The 17,283-nt window shown below is 45.9% G+C and overlaps 1 protein-coding gene across 5 annotated transcripts in view; it reads right to left on the reverse strand.

Annotated features, from left to right (window-relative positions):
• LOC111851463 (histone-lysine N-methyltransferase NSD3-like) overlaps positions 1-17,258 on the reverse strand; it is a 28,543-nt gene extending 11,285 nt beyond the window's left edge. The window contains exons 1-14 of one of the 5 annotated variants that reach the window (XM_072714025.1): positions 17,171-17,258; positions 12,418-13,406; positions 11,830-12,049; positions 9,847-10,001; positions 8,818-9,381; positions 8,118-8,265; positions 7,760-7,860; positions 7,326-7,371; positions 6,372-6,502; positions 5,749-5,874; positions 5,209-5,335; positions 4,411-4,608; positions 4,017-4,196; positions 2,329-2,478 (exon numbers count right to left, since the gene is read on the reverse strand). In XM_072714025.1, coding sequence (XP_072570126.1) covers positions 2,329-2,478; positions 4,017-4,196; positions 4,411-4,608; positions 5,209-5,335; positions 5,749-5,874; positions 6,372-6,502; positions 7,326-7,371; positions 7,760-7,860; positions 8,118-8,265; positions 8,818-9,381; positions 9,847-10,001; positions 11,830-12,049; positions 12,418-13,362 — 3,091 coding nt within the window. In that variant the 5' untranslated portion in view covers positions 13,363-13,406; positions 17,171-17,258. Of the gene's footprint in view, positions 1-2,328; positions 2,479-4,016; positions 4,197-4,410; positions 4,609-5,208; positions 5,336-5,748; positions 5,875-6,371; positions 6,503-7,325; positions 7,372-7,759; positions 7,861-8,117; positions 8,266-8,817; positions 9,382-9,846; positions 10,002-11,829; positions 12,050-12,417; positions 13,407-15,715; positions 16,128-16,190; positions 16,714-17,170 lie in introns of those variants that run through there. The other 4 variants (XM_072714027.1, XM_072714024.1, XM_072714026.1 and 1 more) reach the window with 4 other exon arrangements.
• Between the last annotated feature and the right edge of the window lie 25 nt (positions 17,259-17,283).

The raw sequence follows: 17,283 nt of genomic DNA on the forward strand, positions 1-17,283 counted from the left end.
GGACTGGATCTGGGTAAGTGACCCACCCACCCAATTTATTTAATTTCTCATTCTCTAATCTTGAAGACCAGAAATACCTTCAGATTCAAGGGCTGCATCCTTTGATGGCATCAGCCATCAGAAAAACCTTACTGTTGAGGTCCAACAGGTCCAGTTCTGCCAGGCTCTGTTTGGGCATTTTTGGTGAGACGTGTGCAGGTAACCGGTTACCCAAACCAGACACCCCCCTCACATCGATACACTGGCATGCTTCAGGAAGAAGGCGGCGGGGAACAGCCAGCAAGCCATCGCCATAGCAAATGGCACATTTGGGGAATTTCACTCAAAAAAGGGAACAGTGAACAAAACCTTGGTACCTTTTACACAGCAATACCAGAGAGATACCAACACTGTGTGTCTTTAATGATTTTGTGGCTTCTCGAAATTTCACCTCATACTGTTTACCAATGCTCCTTGAATCATCTCCATGGCAATGGCAACATATTTTGGCAAATGTGTACAAACGTTTCTCTAACAAGAGTAGAAAATCTGCTGCATGGCTTTCATGGAAAGATACTGTTGTGATTATTGGCATTTTGACCAGGATTCTACAAGCGAAAACACTTTAAAGGCAGCAGAGATAAAAAGCACAAAAGGCGTGATAAACTGCAGGGTGGCAATGGCGAATCGATTCTGTCACAGACTCCAAGCTTCTGCAGGGTCCAAAACCCTAAGCAAGGCAGGAGAGAGAATGATGGGGAAGCAGAGAGAGAGAGACAGGAAGGGAGCGGGAGAAAGAGATGGGGAGGCAGGAGAGAGAGAGACAGGAAGGGAGCGGGAGAAAGAGATGGGGAAGCAGAGAGAGAAAGAGAGACAAGGAGACAGCGGGAGAAAGAGATGAGAAGGCAGGAGAGAGAGAGACAGGAAGGGAGCGGGAGAAAGAGATGGGGAGGCAGAAGAGAGAGAGAGACAGGAAGGGAGCGGGAGAGAGAGAGACAGGAAGGGAGCGGGAGAAAGAGATGGGGAAGCAGAGAGAGAGAGAGAGACAGGAAGGGAGCGGGAGAAAGAGATGGGGAGGCAGGAGAGAGAGAGACAGGAAGGGAGCGGGAGAGAGAGAGACAGGAAGGGAGCGGGAGAAAGAGATGGGGAAGCAGAGAGAGAGAGAGAGAGACAGGAAGGGAGCGGGAGAAAGAGATGGGGAGGCAGTTGAGAGAGAGAGAGACAGGAAGGGAGCAGGAGAGAAAAACAGGGAGGGAGGGAGAGGAAGGAGAGACAGCAACAGGAGACACTAACGGGGAGACGAGGAAAGAGTGCGACGGGGAAGGAGAGAGAGGGTGAGACAGGGAAGCAGGAGTGAGCAGTGGGAAGATGGGGAACAAGGAGACAAGGAGACAGATCTGGAGGCAGGGAGAGAGAGCAATGAGGAAGGAGGGAGTGAGAGATAATGAGTGACAGGGGAAGGCAGAGAGAGAGGAAGGGAGGCAGGCAGGAGAGAGCAACGGGGAAGCAGCAAGAGACAGTGACAGGGAAGCAGTGAGAGACAGTGACAGGGAGGCAGGAGAGAGTGACGGGGAGGCAGGAGAGAGCGACGGGGAGGCAGCAAGAGACAGTGACAGGGAAGCAGCAAGAGACAGTGACAGGGAAGCAGCGAGAGACAGTGACAGGGAAGCAGCGAGAGACAGTGACAGGGAAGCAGTGAGAGACAGTGACAGGGAAGCAGTGAGAGACAGTGACAGGGAGGCAGTGAGAGACAGTGACAGGGAGGCATGAGAGAGTGACAGGGAGGCAGGAGAGAGTGACGGGGAGGCAGGAGAGAGCGATGGGGAGGCAGCAAGAGACAGTGACAGGGAAGCAGTGAGAGACAGTGACAGGGAGGCAGGAGAGAGTGACGAGGAGTGAGGGAGAGAGCATGATGGATCACAGCACCACCCCAGCTCAAAATAAGGCTACAGATTCAACAAAAAGACACCGCTGCGTACATGGCCTGTCTATCCATGTAACCATAAAAGACTGATTTATGAAGAGGAACTCCAGGTCACCGTGGGTCAACGACTGGCTTCAGTTACGGACGTGGAGAGAAAAATGTGTATAGCGGGTGTGTTTCATCTCCATGCAATCTGGTGACGGGACGACCATTCCCATCCCTTGGGGCGTGAGGCTGACGAAACGCTGTTTCAAGTGTCATTTTTTTGCATCAACTCAGCGGCAGCGTAAACAGCGGCCGGTTGAGAAGCAGGAGATGGGAAAGTGGCAAGCGCAAAAACGGGAAGCGGGATGAGGAATCTGACACAGCCTTAGAAACAAGCACACACACAACACGCTGGACAGAAACAAAATCAGCACCTTTACCTTTCCCCACATTCTTTTTGGTAGCTGACGAAGAAGAAGGAATCATGGGTAATTTCATCAAGTCAGCACGATTTGTTTCAGTCAGAAGGTAGTGTGACTTATAGGCATACGAACTTAACATGTTGTCTGATTGGTCCTGCACTAACATCCCTACACGTGAAACAGACAGGAGAGTTAATGAGCCACAGAGAAGCTACCCATGATTCCAGAAAGAACATCAAGAAGAAAACACACTATTACAACAGGTACAAATGCAGAGTAACTCCAATACAAAGATATTCTCCAGCAGGGAAGCTATACCACATAAGCTCCATTTCATTATCCTCTCACGTTTAAATAATAAGAACAAAAAGAATTTGAAAAATTTGAGGCATTTCATCAAATATTTAGTGCTGCATCCCTGACTTGTCAATTTCAAACAACTTCTGAGGAGTTTGTTTTCTCCTCAGCGAAAAAATGGGTCATTCCGTACAACATTTCAAAAATAATTACAGTCCCACTCCGACCATAGAATAATAACCAAGCCTGTGGCTCATCGCAGGGAAATGTGGGCCTGTGATTTGAAACATGTTTGTCATCCAAAAACTGCAAAAGTTTGGGTATGACAACTGGTATCATATTGAACGGCTCTGAAGCTCGAAGGAGAGAGACAGAAGAAAGAAGAGATAGGGAGTGAGGGAAGAAGGAGAATGGGAAAAAGAAAATGGGAGCGAGAAGGAAACGAAGAAGACAGGGAGAGAAAGATTGGGAAAAGGAGACGGTGAAAGGGAGAAAAAGAAAGACAGAGGAGGGGGAGAAAGGGCGAGCGAGAGGAAGATAAACTGAAAAAGAGACAAAGGGAAGAATGACATTGAAAGGAAAACAGACAGAAGGAATAATGAAGTCTCCAGTTTGAATGTCAACATCAATCACTGCTTATGCTGCCAAACAAGGAAAAGACAACAAACGTGACCAAACACTAATACGACCAAAACGTAATCAAATCAGATTGATGTTGATCTAATTATGAAGCTTAGCAGACTTGTTCATGCCAGTAATGGAAGGTGCTATTTCGACTTTTGTTCGTCCTTCAGATGAAATAGATTTTACTGCAATTAGGCGAGTAATTTCTTTAAAATCTATTTAATCTTTAGGGCGAACAAAAGTCACATTAGTACTATCCTTCACTGGCCTGAACAGCTCTGCTGAAATTCAAAATGTTTGAAAGTAAAATGCTCCTATATGCAAAAAAATATTCAACACTAAACTTTAAGATATCTTATTACAGGACTTAAATACAAATCCTGGTCTTAAAATTAATACTAATAAAACTGTAATAATAAATTGTATTTTAGTAATATTGTCCCCCACAGAAACTCTGATTCGGGTGAAGTGAAAGGTAAATTTTAAATAACTATAATTATTAATATTTATAAAGAATCTGTTTCAATGAGACCCCTCCCATTTGGACACTATGTTCATAATACAGCCACAAAGATCTTCCTAGAATCTAGGGTCTAGATGAAACTGCTCTGGACCGAAGAGACTACTGAGACTGCAATGAAGGTCTCAACATCAAGAGATTTTCTCTGTGGAGTAAATTTGATAAATAAATAAAATATCTTTTAATATCTTTAAACTCCTTCCTCATGACCTGTCAACCCGAGAGCGAGAGACCAACGTGGGGGGGGGGGGGGGGGGGGGCTCACCTCGGGCACAGACGAAACACCAGCCTACGTTTACCGGGGACACGGCGTGACCATTCCTGCGCGCACTGGAGTGCTCGCTGCAGATGATGACGTGCGGCGTGATGAGGGAGCTGCCGGCGGCGATGCAGCCATCCGAAGTGTGATACGCCACGGGACAGCGGATACAGCACAGCATCCGGCCTGCAGCGCGCGGGGGGGCACACACAAACACACACAAACACATAAACAAAAGAGAGAGATGAAAAGAGCCGTAGTTGTGTAATATTAGAGAAAACTCTTTAAACATGTCTACACTGAAATCATTTCAAATATACTGTATATATCACAGAAAAACATTTACCCAGTTACGGTGTGGAGGGTCGCATTGACACTGAAAGAGGGAACACTGCTTTACCTTTGGTTGCCTTGTGCAGGTCTCTTTCCAGCCAGCAGGTGGCGCAGGTGTGCTGGGGACAGCGCAGGCCCTTGGGATCGGCCACGGTGCCCGGGTACTTGCGGGCGCACGCCTCGTGGTAGAAGCGGCCACAGCCACTAGCTGAGCAGCAGACAGTATCTCCATCCGACACCTTGCAGGAGAAACAGGTGTGAGCGCCTAGGGAGGAGGCAGAGAGGACAGGGTGAGACTCGCTGGGCCGAGGTGCACAGGCCCCAGTCCGTGACCTTGCAGCATGCACACCTTCTACACCGGATGTACCGTTCCTGGTGTAGCTCAGAACAGTTCAATGGTTGCCTTGACAACAGATGACCTACTGGATAAATGTATTTTTTTTTTTACATGTCAACGTTGTGAGGTTTCCATCCATCCATTATGATGAACCTAGGTCCATCCTACAAGAATCAGAATGCACAGGGCATCTGAAATAGGAGACTAGTCCACTATTGGGCATGAGTGCATCCTCTCTCTCTCTCTCTCTGTCACACACACACACACACACACACACACAATCAGAAATTTTGAGACACCAATTCGGCAAAAATTCACCAAACTTCATGTTATTTGACTGTGGGAGGAATTCTGGCCACATTTATACAACCATCTGTCTATTAAAATGACCGACAGTACAAACCAAGAATTCAACAGTGGCCGGCGTGCGTAGGGGCGTCCCGAACGCGGCCGGCGTGCGTAGGGGCGTCCCGAACGCGGCCGGCGTGCGTAGGGGCGTCCCGAACGCGGCTCCAGCGACAGACCTACCCGTCTTACACTCCGCACACGTGAATTTCCCTTTGTAGGGACTCGTCAGCCCCACACACTGCGCATGGAAGAGCTGGCCGCAGTCCCCGTCACAGCTCAAGAGGGCCTCCCCGAAGGATTCGCAGATCTGCAAAGACCCCCCAGGGGGCAGGCTATGACATCACGCCAGGGGACCATTCAGACGGAGCAGTGCAATTTAACCAATTACATCTCTCCATTCAGCATCCAATAGCAAGTCCAGAAATTCATCATACTTCAGCTCTGCCACTTGAACATGTGGTGTAACAATTAACTCTATAAAACCAGACATGAATCACCGTAATTTACTTGCTCTCTCTCTCTCTCTCTATATATATATATATATATATATTTCCTTATGTATTTAAGTGAGCTCAGTTCTGTCTGTTACTTTAGAACTGTTACTGTTCTGTTACTTTAGAAGCGTGATGTAATCTTCTAATCTATTTTTCTATGACATTCTTATCTTACTTCTTGGAAAACGACGACGTGGCCCATGTTATCCACGACGGGGGGGCCCACCTGGCAGACGGTGTCCTTCCGAGACACGCCTCCACCCGTCACGGACACGCTGGAGTCCACTGACTGTGCATCTGAGCCATCGGCGTCTGTGACCGCAGGGCTGTCGGAGCGCTTACCGAACCCCACCTACAGGGGGCAGCATAAACTCGGCTGACACTGGTGGAAGAGTGCGAGCCTACAGAGCGGCCTGATCTCCCAGATGAACGGGGGGTGGGACGCAAACAAAATATGCCTCTGAAGCCACCAGATTGCACCGGACTACAACTGCTAATCAGCCGATACATATGAAGAAGCCTCGGATCACAATGACTACACTTAAACAGTATCTCGATCCTTTAAAATAAGCTGCTTTTCTTAATGGCTAGTGCAATCAGAGGCATGCTATTAATTCAGAAATTATATGTTCATCAGTCTCTACTCAAAATACAGTGTGACTTAATTTTCAAATGAATGTTAATGTCTAATTGGACTAATTACAGTAAACACACATGTTGGGGTGAAAGGTCAGTTCCTTACGACTGATGTTCATTAAGAAGAGGTTCGTGTATGACCTGCCCACTGGGTTCACGTCTGGGGAAACGTCGCTTCGGAAGCGGTGGGGGCCACCGGATCTGGGCACCCACCTGTGGGTCATTGTGACCCCTGGAGTCCGAGTCGGAGGTGTCGCGGTACTGGGAGCTGCTCATCTCTACGTCCGTGGAGGCCCGACTCCGCTTCTTCAGCGGCTTGCAGGAGTCGGAGATCTCGCTGGCTCCTGTGGGAGTGCAGGAAGTGGGGGCGGGGTGGGGGGGGGGGGGGCAGGCAGCAATTTCAGTGTCGCAGGATTTTGGCGGATGACTGGCGTGCTGCCACAACCCCACCCTCCATCCACCCCAATTATATTCAGCATTTAATTCCAGTGTAGCAGCCACTTGACCCAGGAGTGTAATGTGGGGGAGCCAAACATGATCAGCACACCGTTTTTCCCACGATGCATCTTGCTCGGATGCTTACGGGAGGCTCAAAAGCTGCTGTGAGCAATTATGGCCCCCCCTGGCTGTGGAAATAGCCACCCCCACGCGACAGAAACCAATCTACACACCCATCACACTCACGCTTAACACCTACATTGCAGTGCATTGAAGGGCACTTTTTAAAATATTAACCAAACATTACTTTAATACTGTGCTTGTCAATGAACATAGTTAAGTGAAAATTAAGTAATTTACCTACGCATCAATTAAATGTATACAATAAGCATCTGGAATGCTACTGTTACCATAGCAACCATCCAATGGAAAACACTGAACAAACAGTGCAGCAGCTATCCACCCAAATAGAGAAGTGCTGATTAGTCAATGAAAAAACACAGCGGACATGTTGGACAGATCACCAATATCACATGGACTGGAACATGCTGTCGGTAATGTAGAAACTCCACTTCACCGACCCAAAGGAGACCCGTAAACAGCCCTATTCCCCGATTCCCTCCCACATCACTGTAGGTACAAGAGGCTTGCTCAGGTGCCGCAGTAAAATCTGTAAAACTGTATTTTTAAATACCTACATATAAAAATCTATTTACACATTACAACAACCTTTTTGCAATGCAGTCTTCAGAGCCGTCTGGGGAATGGATTCAGCCTGTAGAGAAATGTGACACAGAAAATGTTTTTGTGAAAGCGCAGCTTCAAATGCCTCATCTGTGTCCATCCAGCATCTCTTCTGAAAATTTTTGAATTTTTTTTTTTATTTTTTACAAAACCTCCACTCAGTTAGACTGTTTTCCATTCCACTCATCTTTAATTGGCAAGAAACCAAGCAAGAGTTTGGCGTCAAGGAGTTAAATCTTCGATCTTTGCTCAAACATCAGTTATGAGTCATAAGCAAAAGCCCAGGAATCACGAGAGACACGTGAGTGGGAGGTGCAATTTGCCCACTTTTCATTTAACCAATTTTGAATCATGATGCAACATTTATGGTAAAATCAGGCAGTCAGTTTCAGTGAAGCCTCTCAGGTCGAGCATCATACCTGCTCCTTCTTCACCTTCTTCTTCGGCACGGGCTCAGAGCCCTTTTCCGACTCGGAGCGGCTCCGAGAATACCGCCGCTGCTGCTTGCGTTCCGGAGGCCCTGTTGGGGGGTGGGGGGGGGTGGATGGCGATCGCCACATGGACTCCTTTTCATCTTCCACGAGGACTAAGGTTTGAGATGTTTCTGGCTGATTGCTACAATGACTAAGGTCAGGATCATTAACACAGGAGCGCCTTTACTTTAAGGTCCATCTGAGTGTCAGATCGTTAACCTGTTTTCAAGCACCTGTCACACCTTTGACAATCATCACCAGCCAGTGAGACGTGTATATTCAACGGCCTAGAGACGGTTCCTACCTGTTTGTGCTGCCTGGGTTCCAGGCAAGACATCCGTGGAGCCGGAGTGCTGGGGAACGCCTTGCTCACTTCTTCGCCCTACAGGTGACATGACCTTCTCCTGCTCCCTACAGCTCACTTCCGCTTTTCCGCCTGAAACCTGAAGACCCTATTAAGAGCCAAATTAAATCCAGTGGTGAAACAGTCATTCCAATGGAACAGAGGAACAATCATATAGTCATAGGAACACGAGTACAGTGGAACAGTCACATCAATGGAACATAGGGATACTGGAACAGTCACACCAGTGGAACACCGGAACAATTGAATAATCACGCCAATGGAACGTGGTACAGTTTTAACAGTCACATCAATGGAACATAGTAACTGTGGAAGAAACACACCAATGGAAAGCAGGAACAATCGAACAATCACGGGAATACAGATATAGTGGAACAGTCACACCAAAGGAACAAAGGGATACTGGAACAGGCACAGCAATGAAACACAGTTATAGTGGGACAGTAACACCAGTGGAACACTGGAACAATCAAATAATCACAGCAATGGAAAGTTACAGTAGGAACAGTCACACCAATGGAACACGGGGACAGTGGAACAGTCACACGAATGCAACACAGGTATAGTGGAACAGTCACACGAATGCAACACAGGTATAGTGGAACAGTCACACGAAAGGAACATAAAACAGGGATCATACCCTGGGGGAGCTGAGCGCCTGGCTGTCCTGCTGCCCTTTACTCTCTATCTCCTTAGGTGATGGGCTCTTCCTCTGGGGAGGGGGCCAGTCACACTTGGTGATCTCCACGTTAAGCTTCTTCATGGTGATGGAGAGTGGGAGCAGCTTGCGTGCAGCAGCCGTCCTCCAGGCCGTCTTCACTGGGGGTGTAGGTTCCGCAGGCTCAGTGGGTCCCTCCGGGCTCCTCTGTGGACTGCTGAGGAGGCTCTGCTCCCCCTGCACGTCCTGTGGATCCTCCCTAGCCGTGCTGCACCGCCTCGGAGGCTGCTGGCGGCGTGGGGGCCCCTCCTGCACAGGCTCGGCTGCCTCCGCTTTATCATCCCTGCCCCCGGACGTGCTGCCCCTAGAGCGCTGGGCCTTCCGTGCCGGCTTGCTGGCCAACTTGGGCTTGGCCGGCTCCTCGTCCACATAGATGAAGGTGTAGGTTTCTACGCGTTCCTCCCGGCTCATCGGCAGGGCGTCCTCCGCGTGGCTGACGCCCACCTCCCACTGGGAGCGCTCTCGCTGAGACTGGGGCTTCAGAAGCTGCCGGAGACGTTACACACTCACTAACACCACCCTACTGAACAGCATTATACACTGGATCTCCACATCAGGCTAAGTCTTGGTTTTGTGGGCCGTTGCTAATTCAAGAAAGGTGAGCACAGCCTTCATAAGGAATTACCAAAGCAAAGCTGGGTTTAAGTGACCCATTTACATCCCAGCGGGAATTCCCACCCAGGGAATAAGAGTGCAGCGTACAAAAGGGGGAAAGGAGAGGGAAGGAGAGGAAAGGAGTAGAAAGGAGTGGAAAGGAGAGGAGAGGGGAGTAAAGGAGAAGAAAGGAGAGGAAAGGGGAGGAAAGGAGAGGAAAGGAGTGGAAAGGGGAGGAAAGGAGTGGAAAGGGGAGGAAAGGAGAAGAAAGGAGAGGAAAGTAGAAGAAAGGAGAGGAAAGGAGAGGAAAGGCGAGGAAAGTAGAAGGAGAGGAAAGGAGAGGAAAGCCCCACGTACCTTGTGTCTCTCTGCAGGGTTGGAGGTCTTGCGTAGAGTCTCTGCCTGCAGGTCTTCAAACTGATGTTGACTCAGGTACAGCAACACCCTCTTCTCGTGGATCCAAGCCCTCTCTGGGACACTTCCAAAGAACTGCACGTGATACTCTCGATGACCTTAGGGGGGTGGGGAAGGGGGGACAGGTAGAGCTGTCGCCGTAACCACGATATTCATGAATTCACATTGTTTTTTTTTTTTTTTATATATATGAGGCTGGGCCCGTCTTGGTTTACACTTCAATGTGTATGTATTGAATGTTAAATAGATTCATAAGTGCAATTTTCCCCGCCAGCCATATGCATGGTGTGCTGCTGAGATTTGGCCTCCACATAACCTGTTACTCATGGACTGCCGGCCCTCCTGGAAGTTGGCCATAAAACGTAAAAAACTCATAAAACTTTATTTGGAAATTATATTTAAAAGTTCTAAAGTGATTACATTATGAAAACATAAAAGTTTCGATCAATAAGTCATTTTACAATCATAATTCCATTAAAAGAAATATTTCGAATATTTGAACATGGACATCAGTCCAAATGTGCACTTTTAGCTTGTTAACATGAATAATAAAGCAGCCACCATTATAAAGGTAAGCTGATATCGGTGTTGGGCCATATGATCAATATCTGTCATAAGCTTTTATTCAAAAAACAAGCTAAATTGGGTGAACCCAGAAAAAACTACCCATTCACTCCTCGTCAGTGAAGTCATCCATGTTTATGTATATTTTATATTTTTATCTGTATATGTATCCTGACAGTCACAAAATGGTTGAAAGACACAAACCAATTTCTAAACGTGCTACTTATACGGATAAAAAAAAGTACTTAAATGCTAATGTCTCTGCCCAAAATTATGCTGCGGTCTGTTTTTGCATCAAAAATATTTTGCTTAGTTTGAGATGGTGATTTCAAAGATATAACTCCTGGAAGCACTTGACATAATCTTGGATAGATCGCTTCGGTCTGGCCGGCACTCAAAGCTGTCAATTGTGTCTATATGAAGTTTACATGTTGAAATCCGCGAATCTGTTTAACGCGATTGATATGTTTGTACCCAAGTCTAGTACAACGCAGAATTGCACTTGTTTTTGTGCGATTTTCAGTCGGAGAGAAAAGCACTACGCAAACTACAACACAACATGGGTTTTTTGAGATACGCTACATGCAGAAACAGCTATCCAAGTCCAATTTGTGAATAAATAGTTCTTTTGAACTCTTTTTTTTTGTCAATAAATGACTCAATCTGGCATTCAAATCTAAAATAATCAAACTTTTTGTATATCAATGCATTAAAAACCCAAAAATATTTGGCAAATCATCATGAAAAAACACAACAACCTTTTCTAATTCACTTACATTTCCTTTTCGTTGACTGTCTGTAGTCATGCTACCTTCCGGGCCGTTCCGCATACCGTAATGACGCCCGGCCACATGCTGGCTGTGACTCACTAACCCCGACTCTTGGTAAGTTAGGGAGTTCGGCATAAGTTCAGTTTAACTTACTAGGCAATTCTAGTGAGACTCATACGACCCACAGGAGATTTTTATGATATTACTAATTAATGTATTATTATTATTTCTTATTTAAAATGCATATAATTACATTATTCTCCACTGGTATCACTGTTATTATTACTTAATCCATTTTGTTTGCCATAAGTTAGTCCAATTTCCCTGACCACATCTTTCCCATTGGATATGTGTATTTTTGTCTGGCTGTTGAACTTAAGACTGTGATTCTCTGCTTTTCACAAGTGGGTCATTTAGTCAAATGTCTAATTGGCTTAGCAAGCAGTTTAATCAATAGGCGAGATCTGCAGACTGTGTCAAAGGGAGTCAAGAATTTATTTATATTCTATAAAGTGTGCTTAACCCAAACCCACACAGAAATCTATAAAGGGCTTGACAGTGGAAGCAGCACTGGCTGGCAGTGGCCGGTCACCTCTGGTGTTTATCCGGGTACTGATGTTCAGCTGGGGGTCACGCGACACCATGCAGGGCCACCAGGGGTAGGTCCCCACCTTGGCCCACACCAAGTCACCCACTTCATGGTCTGTACAAGAGCCAGGGGCTAAGGTGGTAGGGGCTGAGGTGGTAGGGGCTGAGGTGGCAGGGGCTGAGGCGGCAGGGGCTGAGGCGGCAGGGGCTGAGTGCTTTTGAATCTGGCAACAAGAAAAAACTGTATTCATATTCCATACTTTTGTATAGCGCCCTTGATAACATGGTAGCCACACAATGCTTAATGCAACCCCTAGCAAAATTAGTAAAGGTTAAATCAAACATAGCAGCCTAAGTCAACTAAAATGAATAAGGCCACAACAGGTAAACACAAATGCATCAATTTGCAACATTCATTTGCTTCTTTTCAGTTTGAGGTACAATGTCTTGGACCAAACCACCAAGCCATCAAAGACAAATCACAGGTCAGAAGAAACATTTCAGAACACTCTAGCTAAGGACTTAACTTAATCATACTGACATAGCAGCAGGCGCTATACAGCAGCCAAGCAACAGGGGGCACTGCACTCACGCTCTGCTCCTTGGGTTCTTCCTTGGGGGTCTTGAGACCCCCAGATAGCACCTCTGGTGCAGGTTCGGGCAGTTGGCACAGTGGACCCGGTTCTGGGGCTGTTTCCACCAGCACCTCCGGCCTGGGCTCCTGCTGGGGGTCCTGGCTGCTCCTTTTCCTCCGCTCCTTTTTCCGCTCGTGCCGGCGGTGGGACACCTCCCCAGCTTGGAGCTCGTGCAGCAGGTCACCACAGAGCGAGGACTCAAACAGCTCCCGCCCGTTCTGGTACGTCTTGGTGATTCTCAGCTTAATCTCGGGGGAGCCTGTCTTCTTGGGGACGGGTTGAGTGGGAGGGGCCGGGGGGCGTGAAGGCGGGGCTGCGTCCACCACCCCTGATGAAGGGAGCAGCGGCTGCACCGGTGAGGAGGTGGGGAGGAGTAGAGGTGGGGGAGGGGGCAGAATAGGAGGGGCGAGGTGGGGCGGGGCCAGAGGGTGATGATGGTGGGGGGGCAGAGGGGGCGGGGTCTGAGGACGGGCTTGATGGTGGGGAAGGAAGTGGTGATGGTGGGGGGGCAGTGAGGTAGGTGCCAGGGGCTTCTCCTGCATGACAGGTGGCCTCATCACCGTCCCCTCTCCCCCTGGCAGAGGGCAGTGGTCCCCATAACCACGTATGGCACCATATCCGTTGGCAGAGCCATTGGGGAATGGCGCATACATGGAGTACTTGGCCTGCGGCTCATAGAAGCCTGCTGGGTAGCCATTGGCCACCACTGGTAGGTCATCCGCAGGGTAGCAAAAGCCCGACTCCAGGGCGGAGTCGTAGGTGGAGGGGCCCTCATCGCCTCCCGCATCACCGCTGCTGTGATAAACCTCCTCCTGCCGGATGTTGGCCGAGTCAATGAGCTGAGGTGGTTGCTGGATTGTGTTTCCCATGATCCCTTGCATGAAAGAGAAGGAGAAATCCATTGTTCTGCTCCAGCATCCTTAACTTTCCCTTTCTCTTACAGGGCCTGAGAGGAGTAAAAGGAAGGAAAAATAATCAGTTATTATTTGGAGAAACTGCTTCAGTGTCATTAAATGACTTATAACATTAGTGGCCATTGTTCTGGGATATATATATATATATATATTATTTTAGATCATGGTCAGATGCACTTCCAAGTCGGTTTTCGTTTTTCATTCATTACCAAACACCACGAGCAGCCCAAACTCTCACCCTTAATCCATTGCCCAAACTGCTATTTAAAATCCAGGAAAATATCAAGATTCTGTTTTGGGAAGAAAGCCTTTTCATTTACAAGAGACAGTGACACCCATCACTGCCTTCATCCTGCTGCAAGCTGCCTGCATCCCAAACGCAAACACAGGACATGTTTCTCACGTGTCGGAATCCCTGCAAATGAATGTCGCCAACATGAAAAACGAGAAGTTAATTGCCGATGAGCGACGAGAGAAACTCACGACTAGCACCATTAGAAGGAAATCTCATTCAATGCGTCACAGGTTTAAAAGAAGGGAAATAACACTGTGTGCATGAGAAACCGCCTCAATGTGTCTCTGCATAGGCAGCTCAAAAAGGACCAACGTCATTTTTAAAGAGTAGTGCCTAAGAGAAATGGATGAAATGGCCTGGGCAGTTTATGTATTTGTTTTTAAACCACCTACTGTCAAGGAAGTCATTGAGAAGAAATGCTGAAATTTGGATCCCTTCCAATGTTTTGTATTTAGTAAAATATTTAAATAAAATAGTGAAAGGTTAGCCAGGAATTTAGTATTGATCTGAAGATGCACCCAAAAACAAATACTTGCAAATTTCAAAGAAGAAAATAAGGAATCTATTTGCCATTGAGGGTTAATCCTTCTATTCACCCAGCCAACAGTGAAAATTGGTTATGATGACTTGATTGATTTCTGTAACTCAACAGTACCATGACGCATGATTCCATTTGTCTTACATGAAAATTATTAAAATTATTCAGGATAATAAAAAAAAGCTGGTGTTCTCAAAATAAATTGTCTGCAAAATATTTTATTGAGGTATCACACATTACACTTTTTTTTTTTTTAATTTTCATGGAATATAATCTACTAATCTCAATCCTGAAACGTTACAGAGTCTCACTCATAGACATTAAGCATAATTATTGACACATACTGATAATATCAACTACACATATGGAACTTCACAATTGTTTGCAAATTTTATTTTGCATTACTAATAACTAATAAAATCTTAACTACCACAGCATACCCTATAGACAGTCAATAATAAAATGTATGTTGTACAAGACAGATTTTTTAAAAATACAATAACAGAAAAATGGGGGGTAAGATATCTGGCAGAGACCACATGATTTTCAGAACACTTTCACTGTAATAAAAAATGTCAGTTCTAAAATAAAATGACACTTCATTAAATATTATAACACTTAGAAAATCATCCTCGACCAATTTCTGTCACATCTCCATCCACAACTTGTAGATTCTCGTCTCCAAAGTAAGTATGGACACTTTATAATGCTTGATATATCGTTTGCAGCGATATTTTGTTTTTATCCAAAGCAACATGTAACATGGAAGCGGAGGGACGAAGAGGAACCTCTATGTTTACACTATAGTCTACAAATAACAGATTTCCTCCAGCTGCTATTAACTCTATTGGCCGAACAAATGTTTTTGAATGAAAATCCGTACCCGGACAGTCCAAGTTAGAAGCGATCGTCCTTGGATCGATAGGCAATCGGCATACTTAGGCTCACTATAGAGCTATAAATGTTTAATTTTCTGGACTATAGAACAAGGAGCAGGTATCGTCAACGATGACAACGGGGGGGGGGGGGGGGTGTCCATTGTTAGTTGTACAGTTACTGTCAATCTTACACGATACAAAAGCTCAGCATCCTGTGCAATTGTAATGTTTGGCTGTGTTGCACTAAACAAATGAAACGTGTCAAACTGATAGCAAAAGAAATACAAATTAGCAGAAAACGAGTGACCGGCCCACGATAGTTAGTCTGAAATGTACGGCCAGGTTACAACGTTTTACTACATCCAAGAACAAAACAGCAGCCAAGTCGTAGTAAAAGCAGGTAAACACTGCTCGGGAGGTTAAACTGCAACGTGCAGTACATATTAACAGCAACAAAACCAAACACGCTCGCAATTTAATAATACACCGCTAATGCTGGCAACATCAACGTTTAACAATAAATCGCGACTTTTGGGAGAGCAAAATTAAAAATTCAGTTGACTACAGCAGCCTATACCATGGGGCACGATGTTTGTAAATGTACATGCGAATAACGATATAAAGCTTTACCACTGCAGAAGAAGCAAACACCACTGTGAAGCTTGGTGCACATTTTTAAATCGCTAATTAAAAACTGATACTTAAGTAAATAGCCATCGATGGATTGCAAATTAAATCTGGTTGGACAAAGTATTGGCACCGAGGTGACGTTACGCTGGTCCGCTGCACTATTAGGCGCACGGATCCGAGCTGCACCATCTAATTAGTGTTACATCGTCCAATTAACTGCACAAAAGAAATGCAAAAAACACGGATTTTACGCCACACCGCAAAAGCGACAAGAGACCAACATGGCTGCCACTGCCCCTTTAAATCAAATTGGCCAGATTATACCTTCATCACTCCCCCACTATGCCGAAGAAACGGGGGAAAATGAACCCATCACTTAAAACAAGCATCCTCGCGAGCAGCGGTGCGACATGTCGACAATGCCATTCAGCCTGTTACACAAGAGATGCGGGAAGGCGAATAAAACGGCCAGTACCTTCAGTGTGTTCCATTATAAACAAATACACCCAATATTGAGCTTCCTGCTGCAATATATTAAAAAAAAAATCAGATACAACAAAAGCTTGAAGTTATAAAGTAAAGGTATCCTCGACTATTAATTCAATGTACTGATTAAAAAAATATAATAATAAAAAAAGCAGGGGCAATAGTTAAGTCTCAGTTCCCATGGTTGATCTGAGAGAGGGCCTCGTATTTTGCGGGATGTTGGAGCGGGTTTTGAATAAATCGGGTTCCTATGTATTTCTATATAACTGTCTCCCTCTCTCCCTCTAGCTGTAACAAAAGCTCCCTGCTTTCAGGGCCTGTCTCCCCACTCAGCGCCAAAATAACGTGCCCCCGATTGGTCGCTATACCTCTGCAAAAGGAATATTGGGAAATATAGTTTTTTTCCTAAGGAAAAAAAACAGCGCCTGGCACCGGTAAACATGTAAGACCGGATTGCGCTTTCTGTATAATACTAATCATTCGCAGGAGTCTCTCAGTGTAAGGAAAATGACATTCAGAAAAAAAAGTCTATTATGTATAAATGTTCCGCTTCTTTTATATTTAATGCAGGGCCAAATGAGAGGAAACATTTTACAAGCTATATGTTGAATATCTTTATAAGCTATGCAAGAATTTTACCATGAATTTAGTTCTAATCATCTGTCGACGTTTAACACTGACGGGAGTTGGTCGCCCTTCCATTCACTAAACAAAAACTGATCACTAAAAAGGAAAATAATAATGGTTGTTTTATTAAACAAAAAAAAACCTCAACACACACTGTACTGTTTAGACGACCCTGCTGAGTGACACGCCTGCATTTAATCAAAATGATTATAAAGCTAATCGGTAGTCCAGAATTGATCAGTCATAGAAATTATTACTGAAAACCGCGTTGAATCTACCAAGTTCCACGGAAACAAATGTTGCGCTTAAAAGCGAAAACAAAGTGTTAAAGACCCAACACACCTCACGAAGCATTACTACCAATCGAGCGTCTTGGGTAGTTGAGTGTCTTTGTCGTCAGCGTAACGTCGCTGCAGTTGTTCGCTCCGCCTTTACAAACTGCTTCAGGATCAGTT

Source organism: Paramormyrops kingsleyae, chromosome 7, assembly GCF_048594095.1.
Source record: "Paramormyrops kingsleyae isolate MSU_618 chromosome 7, PKINGS_0.4, whole genome shotgun sequence".
In the NCBI taxonomy this organism is placed as follows: domain Eukaryota; kingdom Metazoa; phylum Chordata; class Actinopteri; order Osteoglossiformes; family Mormyridae; genus Paramormyrops; species Paramormyrops kingsleyae.